The sequence below is a fragment of the Staurois parvus genome, unplaced genomic scaffold, assembly GCF_062004578.1.
Source record: "Staurois parvus isolate SC_StPar_1 unplaced genomic scaffold, SC_StPar_1.0 ptg000394l, whole genome shotgun sequence".
NCBI lineage: Eukaryota > Metazoa > Chordata > Amphibia > Anura > Ranidae > Staurois > Staurois parvus.
The window spans coordinates 7,906,878-7,927,274 of NW_028318190.1; the positions used below are offsets into that span (position 1 = coordinate 7,906,878).

Below are 20,397 nucleotides of genomic sequence, written 5' to 3' on the forward strand. Positions count from 1 at the left end.
CTCTCTGCATTGCGCCTCCAGCTCTTAATGGAGCGCTGGACTGTGGAGGGGGCAGGAGCTGCTGGCTCAGGCTGTCAGCCATGTGCCGAGAGGCTGATTAAGCTGCCAGTCAGGCATCAGGGCGGATCCCTGTATTATTGTCGGGATCCCTGCACAGCCTGGATTGGCTCTGTGACATCAGCTGACATCCAACTGCTGTCGGCTAAGTCTGGGTCACAGGTGTGCAGAGCTAAGTGCACTCACGTGACCCACAGTAGAAGTATGGCCAAAAGAGCTTTGGCCATACTACTTTCAATTTATAGTCCTTCTACTAGTAGCCTTGAAGGAGGTTTATTTTTATTAAATGTAGACCTACATTATTTTCCATTTGGGGCTTACACGTGGTTTGTTCTTTGGTGGAGGGAGCAGTGAATTTTAGCAGCTGGAGTGTCCAGTTCAATGTCTTTCACAAAATGGAGTGCTCGGCACAGTCCTTGAGGCAGTGTCTGGGTTTGTGAGTATGGGACTTTTATTTTAACAATTTTTAGTGACTTTGAGGAAATATGCAAACATTTTGCTATAAATAAATATTGGTGATTCTTACCCAGTGACCAAATGAGTGGATTTGAATTGCGTAATGCATCATAGACTGATAAAAAGATGTCACTGTAAGTGTATGCTTGCACAGTTCTCCATCTTTTAGTCTTGTTTTGAGAAGTTGTATATGGGCGTCCAGAAAACGTTGCTGATTTAATGGCCTTGTTGCACTGAGTGTGACCTGCAAGGGTGATGTTAGATTTCTAGAGTGGCAAAGTTTAAATTCATGTGAGGTTTTATCTTCACGTTAACAGACGTCTCATAGACTGGCCCCCTCCCTCCAAACCAAAGCCACATTAGCCCATGTGCGTCAGCTAGAGATTTATTGCAGCTTTGGATTACTGAAAACAGACGTACGTGCAGTGGGCTCCTGTGTTAACTCTACTTTTAAGTTAATTGTTTGAGTCTTGGCCAGGCAGGGGTTAAGATAAGTACAGAGGAAATGTTAATAGATTGAGCTTTTCCGAATGGTACATCCAATGGAAGACTGGTCTAACTTATAAAAAGGCAGACATGTTGGAATCAACTGAAACAGTGGCCCAAATAGTGCAAGTAATAATAAAGGGGCCACGTTATGTCTGCTAAGAGCCACACCTATGGAAAATGGAAAAGTAGGTATTTAAAATTATAATAATTGTTGCAAACAATATTTCTTTCAAAAGGAAGGGGCAATAAAATATTTCCTGAAGTATTTACCTACAAAACTATGCAAGGAATCTGGAGAAAAGCTTGGACCTCATTCACTTAAAACCATTAAATTGCATATCTAGGCAAAATAAAAAAAACAAACCACACATTTAGTACATTTCTCCAATGCATGCATTTCGCTGTGTAAAAATGTTGCAAATGGGGAAAAATACCTGCCATTTCTTACCGAAATCAAGTGAATCCCCTAAATCCCATTTTTGCTACTGCTACACTAAAATCCAAGCAGTCTTATCAGACAGTTCTCCAATTGGAATACAGAGCGCCCTCCTCCTTATTATAGAGATGAAAGGGAAGGTTTTCTGTTGTCCGTAAAAGTAGAACTCTGCAGGGCTTATGGCTGTGTGTGGGGTTTTGGTGCTGCAGATTAGCTGAAATGTTTGTGACAGAATAAAAAGGTATTTTTAATGTACTTGCAGCATTTTGCAAGAACTTAGAAAAATGCACATTTAATGGTTTTAGGCCCCTTTCACATGGATGCTTTTATCAGGTCTACATGTCCGTTTATCAGGTGGACCTAATCAGAAGCTCCATTTTAATGTATGGGCAGCGTCATGCATCGGTGTACATTCAACTACCCCATAGTCAGGCCAGATCTGAAAAAGGTTTGCATCCTTTATCAGTCTTTTTTTTTTCTTTGTATCAAAATGGAATGGAGGTAACTGTTTAGATTCTGCCATCTATAGATCCAACTTGAGTCTCAAAAGCTTCAGTTTGTAAATGGTGTCATAAAAAAAGTGTCACAAAAGAACTTCCATCCTGTTCTGCTCCAGTTCAGCAGGTGATTTGTCCAAGGATCTCTTGCTGATCCAACCAGATGCTACCCCTGTGATTGGAGCTTTACTGAATGTCTCCATCCACACCCCAAACATACTTTTAAACAAACTAAAAATCAAAATACTACATAATTACAAAAATCAGTGTAATGTTTGCCTTGTATCTTGTCAGGCAAAATGGTAATGAACGGACTTGATACCCAGAATTGACCTTAACCTTGAGAGCAGGGATGGACATTAATGCATGCACAGTTCTTCTACACTGAGGGCAAATTGTCCACAAAGCGAATAAAATATGTACGAGACATCATGCACATGGACGGTTTGAGGCTGAAAAAAGATGCAGTCCTGTAAAATCCCAGCATTTTCTGTGCCCAGGAAGCAGCAGGTCATGTGTACAGCTGGTCCTAGAAGCAAAAAGCTGTATGTGCTTGTACTCCTGATATCTGCTGATGCTTTTGTGCATTGGCGCAAATACATGAGTGTATGATGTATTTCACAAATGCAGAATTTATGCATATGAGAAATACATCACACTCATATTTTTTTGCTAATGCATGGAAAAAAAATATATATATTTTTTGTGCATATAATGGTTTGGTTTGTATGAAACAAACAAGTTAATATTACTCTTTAACGAGCCTTTGTGTTCTAGGTTAGGTGGTTTTTATAGCAAACCAGTTGTATTCTGTTTTGGTGCTGCAATTACCCTGTCAGTTGAATGCCGTTTTTTATTTATTTTTTTTCTTATTCCCCCCCCCCCCCCCCATCTTTTTATAGGCGTTGGTGGAATGAGCGTTGCATGTGTCTTGAAGAGGAAAACAGTTCTCTGGCAGGACTCCTTCAGCCCCCACCTGAAACAGTACACAGAAGGTACCCTTAACCACAACATGCCCGTGGTCCTGACATCTGGACCTGTGGGCCAGCAGCAGCCGCAACAGCTTCCGACTCATTCTGCACTGGCTACAGGACCCCACGCAAGCCCTGTGGGCAGCTCAATGGGAGTGGCTGGGCGCTCACAAGATGACGCAATGGTGGATTACTTCTTTCAAAGGCAGCATGGAGAACAGTTAGGGGGAGGCGGAAGTGGTGGTGGAGGTTACAATAACAGCAAGCATCGTTGGCCTACTGGAGATAATATACATGCGGAACATCAGGTAAGCAAACACATTTGGTAAAAGATTTAATAAAAAGTTTATGCTTTTCCGGGGCTTCACAATTCCTGTGAACTAGGGTGTCAATGTGCATTAAAATTCAGGGCAAAATGACAGGTTCTGCTTAAAGCCTTCACCCCAGGTATAACCATGTTCACAACACTCTCCTACCGCTACTGCCATTACAGTTGCCACAAAAAAAAAAACCTGGAACCTGCATGTCTGTATCTCCTAATACTGTGCTAGTGACCAGTTGCTAGGCCCGAATGCTGTATCATGACAAATGAAGTGATGTAATTACTCTCTGTAAAATCTAACACCTTTTGGAAGCACTGTGGAGGTGAGTATAAGTATGAGTCACCATGGTGACAGGGTCTCTTGAAAACAGACATCTAGTAGTTTTGTTTTTTTTGTTTTTCTGCTGGCCCCTAAATGAGCAAAAACTCTTGTTTCTGCATTTTGGTAAGCTTGCCAAATTTACAATGGTACCCAATGGGGTGGATTACTAAAACAACATACCTTTTTAAATGTCTTCTGAAGTGGTCTGTGTGCTCCTCATCTTAGAAAGATCTTACATGTAAAGTAGCATTACCCAGTAGCTTTTGTGGCACATTATCCCCATGCTTTCCTGTTGGCCATTAAAGGTGTTTACCATAGTAATGGGCCACTAGAAAGATGCTGGAGCAGATAGGCCAGCTCTTGAGATTACCAACAGATGTCAATGTTTAGACCCTGCTGAAATGTGAGATACCTGGAGCTTTCCAGAATACAGCTAATATGTGCCTGTAAAAAGTGAGTCTTGTTACCTGTTTAGTACCATTAAGGTTCTGTTCTTAAAAATAAATATATACACAGAACTGCATGTGTGAATGGAATAGATGTGAATAGAGAAGTCCTGTATTTCATATTTTATTCATACAGTACAGGATAGAAGTATGATATTCCTATACCCTGGCTATAGGCTGGTAGCTTCAGTTGATTAGAAACTGGCGAAGCTTTTGAGAAAACCCCCACCGGGCATCTCCCTATAGCCCTAGGTGAGGGACCACTTCTTTAACCTGGCCTTAGATAGAGCGACAGGTTGCAAGAAAGAAAATCACATGGTTCCCCCATCAGTAGCCAGGGATGGGGGAATCCCTCCCATGGGGCCAATGTGTCTCCCACTGGGAAAACACAGTGATTACTACTAGCGTCTGTAATAGCCGCTAGCAATAATTATATGTAAAATCCGACAGGCTGGATGTGCCCAAATTGATCGATTTAACTTTAGTACATTCAGCCTGCCTATACATGGTTCGAATCTTGGCCAATCCCTGCTGAACTGGCTGAGATTCAAGTCACCTATGGCTGGCTTTACAGAGAATTTGCTTTTATTGTAATTAGTTTATTATTTGACTTTGGGTTCTTCAATCAGCTCAATATCTTCTAATACAACAATAGAATCCGTGCAAGTTTATGTTATTTCCGTAAAGCCTTGGACCCAGACCCCACAGCCTGTAATGTTGCGAGCACTGGATCCTGCTTGGACACTCATGTTGCAACATGTGTGATTAGCCTTAGGGCGCTATGCAGATTCCAGAGCTGTGATCTACCCCCATGGGACCCAGACTCTGAAGACCCCTGTATGCCCATTGTGTTGGGTGAAGCCTAGACCTTTTACAGTGGGGAAAATACTTATTTGATCCCCTGCAGATTTTGTAAGTTTGCCCACTTACAAAGAAATGAGTTGCAGTTCAGTAAAATAAGTATTTAATCCCCAAGCAAAACATGACTTAGTACTTGGTGGAGAAACCATTGTTGGTAAGCACAGAGGTAAGATGTTTCTTGTAGTTGGTTAGCAGGTTTACACACATCTCAGGAGGGATTTTTGTCCACTCTTCTTTACAGATCATCTCTAAATTCTTATGGTTTCTTGGCTGTATGGCAACTTGAAGTTCCAGCTCCCTTCATGAATTTTCTATAGGATTAAGGTCTGGAGACTGACTAAGCCACTCCATGACCGTGTTCTGGTTGAGGGAAGAAGATTCTCATCCAAGATCTTATGGCCCGTCCATTGGCCCCTCAATGTGGCAAAGTCGGCCTGTACCTTTTGGCAGAGAAAACGCCCAAAGCATGATATTTCCACCTCCGTGCTTGACTGTAGGGATGGTGTTCTTAGGGTCATAGTCAGCATTTTTCTTCCTCCAAACACCTAGAGTCGAGTTAATGCCAAAGAGCTAAATTTTGGTCTCGTCTTACCACAGCACTTTCTCCCAAATCCTTCTCTGAATCATTTAGATGTTCATTGGCAAACTTCAGACGGGTTTGTACATGTGCCTTCTTGAGTAGGGGGACCTTGCAGGTGGTGCAGGATTTCAATCCATGGCGGCGTATTGTGTCACCAATGGTTTATTTGGAGACTGTTGTCCCAACTGCCTTGAGATAATTCACAAGCTCCTCCCATGTAGTTCTGGGCTGATTCCTCACTTTTCTCATGATCATCCTTACCCCATGAGGCGAAATCTTGCATGGAGCTCCAGACTGAAGGGCGATTTATGGTTTTGTATTTCTTCCATTTGCGGATAATCGCTCCAGCAGTTGTCGCCTCACAAAGCTTCTTGCTGATGGTCTTGTAGCTCATTCCAGCCTTGTGCAGGTCTACAATCTTGTCCCTTTGACAGCTCTTTGGTTTTGCCCATAATGATGGTGAGCTTTGAATGGAAGAAAGAGATTCTGTGGACAGGTGTCTTTTATACACATGAGTTGTTGTTGTTAGAAGCACCTTATTAAAGCGGAGCTCCTCCCAAAAGGGAAAGTTCTGCTTTAAGGAAAGATAGCTGCAAGCTGTCACATCCGGATGCCCACACTAAAGATGCTGGCACGGGAAACACAGGACGGCCAGTGAAATGGGCTGCGGGGAAGACACTGCAGGATCGAGGGACAGGTGACTGGCTGTTTATAGTCTCACTGGAACTAAGCTTTAAATTGACAGGACTAATTTTGTAGCACATGAGCACATAGCCAGTTTGTGGGAACCAGAATTATTGTTGGTTAGTAGGGGATCAAATACTTGTTTTACTCACTAAACTACAACTCAATTTGTATCATGTGTATTTCTGTATTTTTGGTTTTGGTTGATATTCTGTCTCTATCATTTAAAATACACCTATGATAAAAAATATAGACCCTTCATTTCTTTGTAAGTGAGCAAACTTACAAAATCTGCTGGGGATCAAACAATTATTTTCCACCACTGTATATAGGGACCAGCAACATGGACAGTTAGGACAAGGTCACCCAGTTTCTTTGGCTGTTACTGTAGTCCCACAGCAATTATGAAACATCGAAGTCCCCCTTCACAGCCCCCCTTACTTGCATCTCTGTCCCCCCTTGCACCCCCAGTCCCCTTTTAAACCCTCCTTTTTTGTATACTGTTCCCCCTTCACACCCCTCACCTTCCTTCCTTGCAGCCAAGTCCCCTTTATACAGTTAGGTCTATATATATTTGGACAGCGGCACAATTTTCATACTTTTGGCTCTGTGTGCCACCAGAATAAATTAAAATGAAACAATCCAAATGAATTTGAAGTGCAGACTTTCAGCTTTAATTCAAGGGGTTAAACATACATAAAGTACAAATTTTAGGAACTGCAACCATTTTTATACACAGTCCCTCCTGTAGCAATTGTGCGCACAGATAAGGACGCGGACAACCATTTTGCTAAGATCCACCATCTTGTGTCATTCTCACTCCAAATCAATCCCCCCTCCCTTTTTTTTTTTTGAATGGCATGTGGTCTGTGTGTGCTGAGATCAGGAGTGCACAGGGCACAGCTGGATACACTTCATGGTTGTAAAGCCAATTGGCTGATTCCATGGTGTCTGTCAGACTCCAGCTCTGGCCTGATCGTAAAGCTATAAATCCGTCAGTCACTGGACATGAAAAGCACTCCGGAAGTAGCAGTAAAACATACATTCCACTGAAATCTCTTTTTCATACAAATCCATAACTCCCGACAGAACAAAGTACAATAAAACAAAGCATATATTCAGGTAGGACATTTTAATTCAAGTCACCTGATAGCTTACACCCCTAGATAACGTCTACCCGAGAGCAGAAAACAATCTCTTTAACCGTCACAGGCAGATATGTCATATCTGGTGTCTGGACGTTCAGCAGATGATTCTGCATATTATCCTACCAATGAATAGGATGCTACATGTACCTATGGAAGGTTATTAACATGGTATAAACTTGGGAGGGATCTGGGTCTCCGCCTAAACCCCCTCCCCAAATAAGGCGATTGGCCCTTGGCTTCAGTAGACACCCCCTGCTGGGTCACTAGAAAACAGGCTGTCAGGCCTGGAGATGAAGAAATTCTCCCTTAACATCAGGAACCAACTTTGGGAGAAAAGGCACCCTTTTGTTCGGACACTTGAACGCTGCTTAAACCAGGACCTCTGCAAGTATTCTACCTGCTTAAACTTCTTTCTTTTATCTCTCTGTTGTGTTATTGCTTTCTCTATTTATTTATATATTGTGGGGTTAGCTCAGGTGGGGGGGATCACCTTCCCTGGGAAAAAGGGTAGACCGCACAGCAGGCTTCCTTAAAATCTGACTGGTTGTCAGCTTTATTTACAGGTTTGCAAAACCTCAAAATAAACAAAATATCAAAAAAAAACCTTGCCATCCAGGCACTAACTAAACATGAGACATTTCCTCTGAGGTGAAGGGCTTCTCCCTGTCACCCAAAACAAAAGCAAACCTTTTCTTGTGGGTATAGTGCACACACACAGCTCTCTCAGAATACCTCTCTGAGTCCCAGGCCACGAGCGACTCTTTGCGCCAGCCCTTCCTTTTTTATACCACCTGTTGGTGGTCATCAGTGGAGCACAAAATCCGGTCCGGAACCACCTCTGCCATTGTGGCCCCGAAAACCCGGAATGGACTCCACCTTACACTTCACAGTATGACCTCATGCAAGGTGATACATATCATCCATCCAACACCTTGCCGTTCATACTGTCACTATATATATATATATATATATATATATATATATATATATATATGTATGTGTATATATATATATATATATATATATATATATATATATATGTGTGTGTGTGTGTGTGTGTGTTACATCTTTTCTGTAAATATTTTTATTGCACCATTGCATATGTGTTTTAAAACCTCTGGATACATCTGTCTGCGGTGGCAGTGTGTATACAGACGCTTATTCAAACATCATAGTGTTACTGCTGAGATTTGTGAGTTTCCTCCTGTAAAAAGGTGGTGGTGGCAGTGTGAAGGGTTAATTGCATAATTAACCTGACCCAGTAACAATTGCTCTCAGGCTGTTGGCACCTAGATTGGGGTCCAGTGAGCTGGAAAATCTTTGTGCAGGGTGTAGCTGAGAGTGGCATTGTTATGCAAGTGGCAGCGTGGTTTTAGATTTGCTAGTCCTTTGGTCACAACTTGGTGAAAAGGACTGGGGTCTGACGCCGCGCCCGTCACACCTCCATTTTCAGGGGCTCAAATGTAATTGGACAGATGAATATAATCATAAATAAAATGTTCATTTTTAATATTTTGTTGAGAATCCTTTACTGGCAGTGACTGCCTGAAGTCCGGAACCCATTGACATTACCAAAGACTGGGTTTCCTCCTTTCTGATGCTTTGCCAGGGTCTAACTGCAGCTGTCTTCAGTTGTTCTTTGTGGGTCTTTCTGCCTTTTAGTTTTCCCATTAGCAAGTGAAATGCATGCTCAATTGGGTTGAGATCAGGTGATTGACTCGGCCATTGCAGAATATTTTATTTATTTTTCTTCAAAAGCTCCTGGGTTGCTTTTGCAGTTTTGTTTTAGCTCATTGTCCATCTGTACTGTGAAGTGCTGTCCAATCAACTTTGCTGCATTTGGCTGAATCTGGGCTGACAGTATATCTCTAAACACTGTAGAATTCATCTGACTGCTTCTGTCACATCATCAATAAACACCAATGACCCAGTGCCACTGGAAGCCATGTGTGCCTTTGCCATCACACTGCCTCCACCATGTTTTACAGATGATGATGTTTGCTTTGGATCATGGGCTGTTCCAAGCCTTCTACACACTTTTTTCTTCCCATTATTCTGTAACAGATTAATCTTTCATCCGTCCAACGAATGCTTTTCCAGAACTGGTCTGGCTTTTTTAGACTTTTCTTTTCTTCAGGCTTATGAATGGTTTTGCACCTTGTGGTGAACCCTCTGTATTTGCTCTCATGAAGTCTTCTTTTGATTGTAGAGTTTGACAATGATCTTCCCACCTCCAGGAGAGTTTCCTTCACTTGTCTGGATTTTGTGAATGGGTTTTTCTTTACAATAGAGAGGATCCTGTGATCATCCACCACTGTTGTCTTCGTGGATGTCCATGCCTTTTTATGTTGCTGAGCTCACCAGTGCGTTCTTCTTTCCTCAATGTACCAAACTGTTGATTTGGTAACTCCTAATGTTGCTGTTCTCTCTCTGATGGATTTGTTTAGTTTTTGAATCCTTACAATGGCCTGTTTCACTTGCATGGACAACTCCTTCGAACACATGATGTATGTTCACAGCAATAGATTCCAAATGCAAATACCACACTTAGAACCAACTCCAGAAGATAAAGAAATAGTGAAGAATTAGTTCACACCTGGCCGTGAAAAAGCTTTTGATTCAATTGTCCAATTACTTTTGGTCCCTTGCAAAGGGAGGATGGCTTTGCCTCCAAGAACTTCCTGCAATCGTACTCTGCTTTTGATCCCTCTGGGAAAGCCGGAGTAACTATTTTGATTCAGAAAAACTGCTCCCTGAGGGTCTCCTCCTCCTCGGGTTGACCCACTTGGTCGTTATGTCTTGTTGGAATGTATGCACAAGGGCTCTCCATTTGTGCTTTTAAATTTGTGTGCACCCAACTCTGGTCAGCTGTTATTTCATTCTCAAACGCTAGATAAATTATGTTTCCTATCTACGCCATGCATGATTGGGAGGGGGGGATTTTAACCTGGTTATGTCCCCTCACGAAGATAGGAAGGTTTTTTTTGCACCCACTCCGTCAAAGAAAGTATGCTCCTCCTCGACAGCTTTCTGTAAGCTGATCAGGGAGCATAGCCTCTTTGACGCCTGGCGAGTCAAACATCCTCTCCATAGACAATTCACATTTTATTCTACTCCACATTGCATGTTCTCTCGCTTTGCTAATTTTTTTTTTTGTCACCGCCCCCCCCCATCCCCATTTGGTTTCCTTGGAGATCAGCCCGATGACTTGGTCAGATCATGCCTCATTGTCACTTTATCTCCTTCCTACCTCCTCCCCTAAGGTCTGCCACTGGCGCCTCAACGAGCGTTTTCCGCACTCGGAACAACTTCGAGAGGAGCTCTCTTGGGACCTGGATGCTTATTTTCAACTTACCGTTGGCTCGGTATCTTCATCCTCAACACTCTGGGCGGGCCCAAAAGGCCGTTTTCAGATACCTCTGTAACTCCATGGGCTCCCGTTTAAAGAAGGCCTCTGTTTGCGCCAGACAAGCCTTCTTACGCCAGTTATCCTTAGCCGAACGTCGATTGCTAGATAACCTGTCTATACCTCGGCTCCAGAAAGTTTCCCATATATACGGGATCAAATTGGGGCTCTTTACCTGCATAAAACTGCTCAGTCTCTCACCTGAGCTAGGCAAAAATGTTTGAGTTTTCTAATAAACCGCATTGCATGGTCGTAAATAGACTTAGATCGCAAACGTCCCCCTCACTACCAGGCCACCTCCTCCTGTCTGATGGCAATCCACATATGACCCACATGTTATGGCTACAATATTTAGGGAATACTATGAGAAGCTTTATAACTGCCTAGCCCCTGATACTTACCCTCTCCTTACAGTTGGCTGCTTTTGACTCATTACAATTGCCTTGTTTGTCACCTTCCGATGTCGCAGCTCTGAACGTGGACATGTCCATTGAAGAATTATTGTATGTTGTCAAACATCTTCCTACCCACAAGTCCCCAGGGCCAGACGCTCTTCCTTCGTATTACAAGTCCTTTATCGGCATTTTAGCCCCCCCCATCTTCTGGCTTTGTTTTGGGATCTCCTGAAGGGGTCGCACCCACGCAATGATTTTGCTCGCGCATACATTTCTGTGATCCCCAAGCCGGATAAGAACCATTCCCTTCCAGATAGTTCTCGTCCTATAGCTTTATTAAATTCTGACTACAAGACTTTTACGAAAGTTCTAGCTAATAGACTGGCCAAATGTATCTCCAAGCTTATTCAGAGACCAGGTGTGCTTTGTTATGGCTAGACACGCAGCAGATAACACCAGGAGGGGACCATTGACCTGATTGATCTTGTCAAGTCCCTGACCCCTACTCTCTTGTTAAGCTTGGACACTCAAAAAGTTTTTAATCAATTAAGTTGGCCATACATGTTTCTAGTCCTGGAGAGATTTGGGTTTAGTGGTCTGTTTGTAGCGGCTTTAAAAGCCCTTTACTCCACTCCCTCTTCCCAGGTCAAATTAGTGTCGTTCCTATCCCCTTCTTTTCAGATGTCCAATGATACACACCAGGGATGCCCACTTTCCCCTTTGTTGTTTTTCCTCTATTTAGAACCCCTGGCTATAGCTATCAGATCCAATCCAGATATCCATGGGATACACACCCACAATAGTGACTTGAAACTGTCTTTGCTGATGATATCTTGCTGACAAAGACTGAGCCCCACATTATTCTGCCTGTTTTACATTGTACTCTACAGCTTTTCGGTGCCCTGTCGGGTTATAAGGTTAACACTTCTAAAACCGAAGCATTACTAAAAATTACCATACTACCCAAACTTCTGTATCTGTTTGAGATGCTTCCTGTTCCTATTCCCATGTCCAAGTTGCATTCCCTTCAGAAATCTTTCCTTCACTTCATCTGGCATAATAAATCTCACCGAATTGCCCGTACTGTCCTCTCTCTTTGATCTAGGGGAGGTCTGGGGGCCCGAGATATTGTCATATTATTTGGCTACTCGCCTTCCTACTCTTGTCTCATGGTCCTCTCAGCGCCCCCCTAATAAATTGTCCGAGATTGAATGGCTACAATTGTGTCCAACGCACCCTTGTTCTTTACTCTGGTCTATGCCAAAATTGAAACCTAGGTGGAGGTGGGGTAGGCTTCCCTGCATGATTTTTCAAAGATCACCTAAAGGCAGACAGGGTGTGGGCTGTGACCGGACATGCTGTGGTAGGGAGTTCCAGAGGATGGGAGAGGCTCCTGAGAAGTCCTGGAGGCGAGTGTAGGAGGAGGGGGCTAGAGAGGAAGATATCTTGGGAGGAGCGGAGTGGGCTGTATCTGCGGATGAGGTTGATGATGTAGCTAGGGGCATTGTTGTGGATGGCTTTGTAAGCTGTGGTTAGTATTTAGAATTTTATACGTTGGGTTAGTGGAAGCCAGTGAAGGGATTGGCAGAGAGGGGCAGAAGTCGCTGATCGGTTGGTAAGGTGTATGAGTCTAGCAGCAGCATTCATAATAGACTGGAGTGGGGATAGCCTGTGTAACAGTAGACCAGTGAGGAGGGAGTTGCAGTAATCAAGGCGGGATAGACGTTCTCTATATGGAGGTGGTGAAGGGTTAGATTCACCCTGTCTTTATGTTCCCTCCTGACCAATGTCATATTTAATCCCAGTCTCCCTGATAGTTTGGCTCACGTGAGTCCCTGTGCCAAGGCCAATCTATTTCAATTGCGACACTTGGTCCACCCAGTGACCCATAAGCTAAAATCCTTTTCTGAGATTCAAAAAGCTGTTCATATGTCATCTCACCAGTATTATGTTTATCTACAGATATGTCACTTTTTCTCCTCAGCACCATCTCTAACCCTTGAGAGGCCTACTCCCTTTGAATACATCTGCATTCAGCGTCCCTACCAATGGGGCATAATTTCCTCTACTTATAAGCTGCTTAAAGACACCTGTCCTCTTTCCATTGATGCCCACCTTTTATATGCGCAAATGGCCCCGAACCCTCCAACGTGATATTGCCTTGGATCAGTGGAGTAGGATTTGGGAGGCTGCCTCCAGATCTTTTATTTGTGTAGTATATAAAGAAAACGCTTATAAAATACTGATGTTTTGGTATAAGACCAAAGGTTCTCCATGCTCGCAATCCGAGTGTTTCTCCTGTCTGCTGGCGATGTGGCAAGGAAACTGGCACTCTTCCATATTTTCTGGACTTGCCAACACATTGTACTCTTCTGGAGAGGTCCTCAATCTTTTGCAGCTACTTTTACAGGCTTCATTTCATTTGAGCCTATCCACTTTTTGCTGGGCCTGCCTTTTGCAGGCCTCCAAGTTTGCCAGGAAACTATCCTCCCATGTTTTAACAGTGGCCAGGAGAACCATTCCCATGCATTGGCTTTCTACTACGCCTCCTTCACGGTTGGAATTTGTGAAGGTTATAGCAGAAATTAGAAGAGTGGAGTACCTCACTGCCTTGCATGCTAACTCTGTCACCGTCTTTGAAGCAGTTTGGGAACCGTGGGATCTTTCCGTTTCCGATTTGCCTACTCAATTGTCTGAAAATGATGGCTAATTCAGGTTATGCACTGACATTGTAGGTACCTATATACCTCTCATCAATGAGCCTGTTTCTTTGTTCTTTCACTGCCTTGTGATTGTTATTTCACAATTCTATGCGACTCTTTTTGTTGTAAGCTCTTTAAAAGTTAATAAAAAGCAAATTTTAATGAAAAAGGGTGGATGGCTACTCTTAAGAGCTATATATTTCTCAAAGACAAAGCACACAAAAAAAACCCCAGAAAAGTAATCTACCTCCACCCTTGAAGGTTAAAGATAATATCAAAAAAAAAACCTTTTCTTAAAATAAAAGTCCAAAATCTCAAAACACACCCCACTTTTATAAACAAATATTCAATAAACCAATGTTCAATAAAGTCTCTTTTTTTTTCTTCTTTTCCACGAAAAAATCCTTTTTCTCAACACTCGTACATTCTGATGCCCATATACCTCAAAAAGAAAAAACTTTACATAGTGTCATACCTTTTTAGAAATCAACACACGTGCTCTTAACAGTGCACCATGCACTACTTGTGAAAACACTCAAGCAGAAAAAAAAAAAATAATAATATATATATATATTAACTCTCTATGTGAATATCAGCATATATTATTAATATAGGTATCCGTGTCACCACATCTATGACCAGTGAGACAAATACAAATCACATCCACTATGTGAATCTGTGACACTTATGACACTACAACTTAGTGACACCGCACTTGCAATAAGTGATCAAACACACATCCCCAACCAAAACCGTGATCTCCAACTCCTTGTGTAAGATGGATCCATCTTACACAAGGAGTTGGAGATCACGGTTTTGGTTGGGGATGTGTGTTTGATCACTTATTGCAAGTGCGGTGTCACTAAGTTGTAGTGTCATAAGTGTCACAGATTCACATAGTGGATGTGATTTGTATTTGTCTCACTGGTCATAGATGTGGTGACACGGATACCTATATTAATAATATATGCTGATATTCACATAGAGAGTTAATATATATATATATTATTTTTTTTTTTTTTTCTGCTTGAGTGTTTTCACAAGTAGTGCATGGTGCACTGTTAAGAGCACGTGTGTTGATTTCTAAAAAGGTATGACACTATGTAAAGTTTTTTCTTTTTGAGGTATATGGGCATCAGAATGTACGAGTGTTGAGAAAAAGGATTTTTTTGTGGAAAAGAAGAAAAAAAGAGACTTTATTGAACATTGGTTTATTGAATATTTGTTTATAAAAGTGGGGTGTGTTTTGAGATTTTGGACTTTTATTTTAAGAAAAGTTTTTTTTTTTTTTTTTTTTTTTTTTTTTTATATACTCTTAAGAGCTGTGATTTGTAAACCCTTCCTCCAATTTGGATGTACATACCCTCAAATTAAACCTAAGAGTGTGCACTTTCAGCCCATATCCATTATATAACTATAGCTTGAATATATTTTGGTAAATACTCTAAAATTGTGCCTGTGTCCAAATATATATGGACTTAACTGTATGAATGCCCCCTCCCTTATATTCCACCCCTGCCAGTCACAACCCTCCTTTTCGATCCTACCTTTCACAGCAGGTAGAAGGCACGGCATGCCTGGACAGAGAGTGGGACATGCTTTTCGTGTTAACAGGCAGGTGATGGCTTGCTATATAACATGTGGGTATGTGAAACCTCATCAAAGATGTGGCTAGCAGGCCCCCCCCCCTTTCACTGCACCTGAAATACAGTACATTAAATGCACAGGTGTGCACAGAGCCAGTATGTGGACACAAAGTACTTTATCTCTTAATGTGGTTGTAAATGATTACATATACCCAGTGAAGTGACTTGCCTCAGGTGATACAGAGATGAAACAAATCCTTCTACATAAGTTGTTCCTGTTTATTTGCAGCCTTCTTTTCTCTACATGTGTTCACAGTGCTTCCAGAAAGCAAGGGGTGGGGAGCTGAAGTTACTCCGCAGATCTCAGTGATGGCTGATTGGAGGAAGGGCACACACCACCTTTGCAAAAGAACAGAGCTGTGGCTGTCAGTCACAGGGTGTGTACTGGAGCTCCCTCCCCATCACCTTTTTACCTCTTTACTGTCAGGAAAACATGTCAGAAGTGACTCATGCAGATGGCAGAGGAACAAGGCAGTAGACAGAAATGGCACTTGGTGCTCTGGATTAGGACAAGTACACACTATAGAGGTATATGCTTTGTTCTTATTTCATGTCTGAGGTTTACAACCACTTTAATACTGAAATAGGTGACCTTTCAAATGGCTAGGCTTTGGGAAAAACATGCAGACAAATAATATGAAATTCAGGAGTCTCAGTCCAATCCAGGAACCAGCAGGAATTTTTTGTTAGGTGCCACCTCCATTGATGATGACAACCAGAGAAAACCTTTTTGTTTTTTTTTGTTTTATTTTGCCATCTGTGCCCCATTGTGGAGATTTCACTTTCTGTCCCATAGCCAGATTAGGAGTGAGAGGAAATCCCTGTAAATTAATTTAATTACTTGGGACCCCCCAGGATACCAGAACTAGAGTGCTCATCTGAAGATTTCCCCTCTGACTTTTCTGGAGAAAACCCAAAATTTGGGCTTTTCTTTTAGGCTCCATTCACATGACGCTGAGTGTTTTTCAGGTGTTTTTTCAAGCTGTTTTGCAAGTATTATAGGCATTTTTTTCAGCAACAAGTGTTATGCTACAGTCAACAGAACGCTCAAGTGTGAACAGAGGCCATTGGAAATAATAGGATTTTACTTGTTGAGCTTCGAGCTGAAAAATGTTCAAGTATGAACGGGGTCTTACTTTCAATGATAATGGTAAACAGGACAAATAGGGTGAATTTGCTTAACAGGGGCACAGACAGCGATGAAAACTTACAGGATGTCTAATCCATCTCCACTCTATCCAAAACCAAAAAAAAAAATAGCCTTTAGTTACAATTTAAGCTAGGTGTACAGGTATCGAAATTTGGCCATTTCATCAGGAAGTGGCCGAATTTCGATCTGTGTGTACTACTAGCCCTGTTTCTTCAACAGAAGACCGGCTTATGTTAAATGATACTGCTCGAAAACCAGTGGGTGATCCGTGTATACTGACGGGTTGGGGGAGAGGGGGGGTCCAACTGTCAGAATGCAGTATTGCAGCAAGGGGAGATCCCTTTGTGTGGATGAAGGAATCTGAGGTTTTTTCATTCAACCAGCTGGCTGAAAAACCCTATTTTCCTTCCGTTAAACAAAAGAAAGCAGAACGGATGTAAACGGATGGAAAACATGACTTGAATTGATGAAAAACTGATGTGAACTGATTCGTTTTTTCTTGGGGAGGGTAACATGACTGAACTGATGACAAAATGGAACACCCCTGTAAAAGGGGCCTAAGTCGCTTTTTAGTATTTTATATTTATAGGTATCAGAAGCAAGAATTTCCCACCGTAGTTCTTGGCACCACCTGCCAGGATCTTGAAAATGTCTAAGGTTCCATGCACACTGGTTTAAAAATGCTGCTTCTGCAGGAGTTGTTTTACCTGTAGAAACAGTTATCCTATGTATCCATGCACATTAGGCCGACTCGAGGCATATTTTAAGCTCAACGTTTAGAGGCAAGAAAAAAAAACCCTTCTGGTTTGCGTTCTTGATTGGAGCTTTCTGGCAGAAAACATACTAAACTCTCCTAAATTAAAAGCATTCTATACCAGCATTTGGTTATTATGCACACTGGGCTTAAAAAACAAAAAAAAACAAAAAAAACTATGCAGTTATATACAGTATATGTAAATCATCCTCTGAGAACACATTGCCATCATTTTAACTTTTATGGAAACCTAGAGAGAAATATTGGGGACAATGTTTTCTCTGTCTTTTCTGACCACCTAGTGAAAATGCTAGTCTCCTGGCTGTCATGCTGATCTAGCTAGCTCAGGCTTGTGGTCCTCTCACTGTTTCTTTGCTAATTTCTGCTGGTTTAAGGATTGCATGAATGAGAAGTCCTGTGCATAATTTTTGCTTATATGATTTTGAAGCTGAAAACTTCAGACCCCTTCCTCTGAGATAAAATATAAGCTGCAATTATTGGTATAAAATCACCTAAGTTCTCTACTTTTTCTGAAACATTGTGGCCTTCTGTATACATAGTACAGCCCCTTGAAGATAAATTTAACTTGGCCCACTGTATAATTTTTAAGTTTCATTATGCCTGCTCTAGCATCAGTACTCTGAAGTGAAGTAAGGTTAGAACTCCTAATCCAAGTACTTGTTTAGAGACCCATAGTAGTGATGCCAAATGATCAACATTGTCAACCGAAAACTAGAATTTTCAGCAGCCAGACTACTACATTTTCCACAGCCTCCACCTCCATTTTTCTGTCACCACAGATTTCCTTTAACCCTTTTTGCTGCCAGAGGCATTTGTGGGGTTTTTTGCACACATTTAAAAAAAATAATTTAGCCCTGAAGATTAGTTAAAACCACCAAATCTATATTTTTTTTGAAAGCTGAGATCCTGGAGAATAAAATGTTCTAAATCTTTTTCGGGCAACAGGTCAACCGTAAATGCAAAAGGTAATTTTATAGCACAAAATATATTACCAAGTTGTTTAAATAAAATATAAAAGATGACGATGCCAAACATATCAAACCCTAAATTTGCACATGCCAGTGAAACGACAACAAACTTCCGTACCCAAAATTTTCTTTAAAAACCCCTACAGGTCACCAATTTAGAGCTAACCGTGGATAGTGGTCCTATCATTAATATTGCTCTCACTCCAGAGTACACGGTGATATGCAACATGCAGGACAATCAGTTCCCCCCAGTTTTTTGGTGGGGGGGGGAGAGAATTTTAAGTGCTATGGTGCACTTTTAAATTTTTTTTTTTTTTTCCTCCAGTTAGCTTTATTTTTTCACTTAGGGGGGCAAAAGTCCCCTATGTGACAGCATTTTGCTATGCCAGGTTCTGTTTAATGACATATTTGGGGTCTAATTGACCCCTGATGTTTCACCTACCTCTGACTGAAGTGAATGGAGCGCAGACTGCACTCTATTTGCTCCTTTACTGGCAACAGCGGACACATTTCTGGGAGTTCATGAAACTGATCAGGCGGCTGTGCAGCCACTGGATCTCTTCCATGTGACAGCCAACTGTCTGCATGTTCGCTCTACATTGTGGCAGGAAAAGGATCAGATGGCTTCATTACTTGACAGAAGAACACAAGTGATTCAGCTTGCCTGTGCGTGATCCTAACTGAAATAACATTTTAAAAGCTGTATTAAACCCTTCAAGTATAAAAGAAAATGCACCAGACATCCACATTTACGATGTTTGCAGTTCTTTTAAAGCTTTTCGCTCATTTGCATTCTGCCTTACCTCTAAAAATGGCCTTTCCTGTGTTTATATCTTTTGGGTGGCTACTCTGCCTTGCATGGTTCTGTGGAACCCTGACGTGGCCACCCTTACTGGCATGCTTAAGATTCCTGGGGTGAGGTGCTGCATAGTAACGTGGTCTACCCTAAATATGGGTGTAACATGTTACTAAGGGATCTTATTTACTGTCACTTTAAGTATTCTGTTTTCCTACACTTAACAGGTTCATCCGCTGAGTACGCTGTATAAACTATGCGTCCTCAGCTACAGACAGTGTACAACCTTGTGTTCCGGTTGTGGGACAAGAACATCTTGTTCTGTACCTGGAAAAAAATTGGGTCGTGTTGAGCAGCCGTCAACCATTCATAGGTAACTTTGCATTCTCTGAATACAAAGCTTTTTTTGGCTGAGGTGGAGATTGTGATATCCTATTCTGCTTCTCATCCAATCAGAGGAAGCACCTGTTAATGTAGAAAATAGTTTGTTTGGGCCAGCTTGGCCCAAATGAACTATTTTAAAATGTTAGTAAAGCTGGAAATCGGCTTTAAAGTACCCCTGTAATATCCATTCCTTTTAGGAGTAGCGCTTGGGAGCTTGATCATGTTCAAAGACCCCAAGACTGTAGCTGCCTCCTCCAGGCTTTGGGTCTGCTCTTTGCCTATAGCAGTAGTGACTGCACCGGTGGAACCAATAAACCCCGGACTGTCCATTTAAAGTTTATAGCAGATACTTACAAATGTTAAACCAGGTTCAACAAAAGTGGATTTCTATGTCTTTTATAGGTGCGTTCGATGGATGAATTAAATCATGACTTTCAGGCTCTTGCACTTGAAGGAAGAGCAATGGGAGAAGTAAGTATGCATACACTTAAACTGTCAATGAGCAACTCCAAATATCCAGTTCAATCAATTGACCATCTGGAAATGACAGTACATTCATAAGGTATTTAGACCCTCTTCACTTTTTTCAATTTTGTTATGTTGCAGCCTGATTTTACAGTTATTTACATTTATTATTTTTTTTCTCAATCTACACTTGGTACTCCATAATAAAAACAGTATTTTAGAATTGTTTGCAAATATATGAAAAACGAACAACTGAAATATTACATTGGCATAATTATTCAGACCCTTTTCAACAGCACTTAAAATTTAGCTCAGGTGCCTCACGTTTCTCTTGATTGTTTCTACACCTTGATTGGAGTCTACCTATGGTAAATTAAATTGATTGGGCTTGATTTGGAAAGGCACACGCCGCACAGCTGACAATTCATACTGTATCGTACT

The 20,397-nt window shown here is 41.7% G+C and overlaps 1 protein-coding gene across 6 annotated transcripts in view; it reads left to right on the forward strand.

Annotated features, from left to right (window-relative positions):
- The window catches only part of PUM1 (pumilio RNA binding family member 1), a 93,895-nt gene that overhangs the window by 22,759 nt on the left and 50,739 nt on the right, over positions 1–20,397 (forward strand). For all 6 annotated transcript variants that reach the window (XM_089686306.1, XM_089686303.1, XM_089686305.1 and 3 more), the window contains exons 2-3: positions 2,838–3,214; positions 19,894–19,962. In XM_089686306.1, the coding sequence (XP_089542432.1) occupies positions 2,849–3,214; positions 19,894–19,962 (435 nt within the window). In that variant the 5' untranslated portion in view covers positions 2,838–2,848. The remainder of the gene's footprint in view (positions 1–2,837; positions 3,215–19,893; positions 19,963–20,397) is intronic.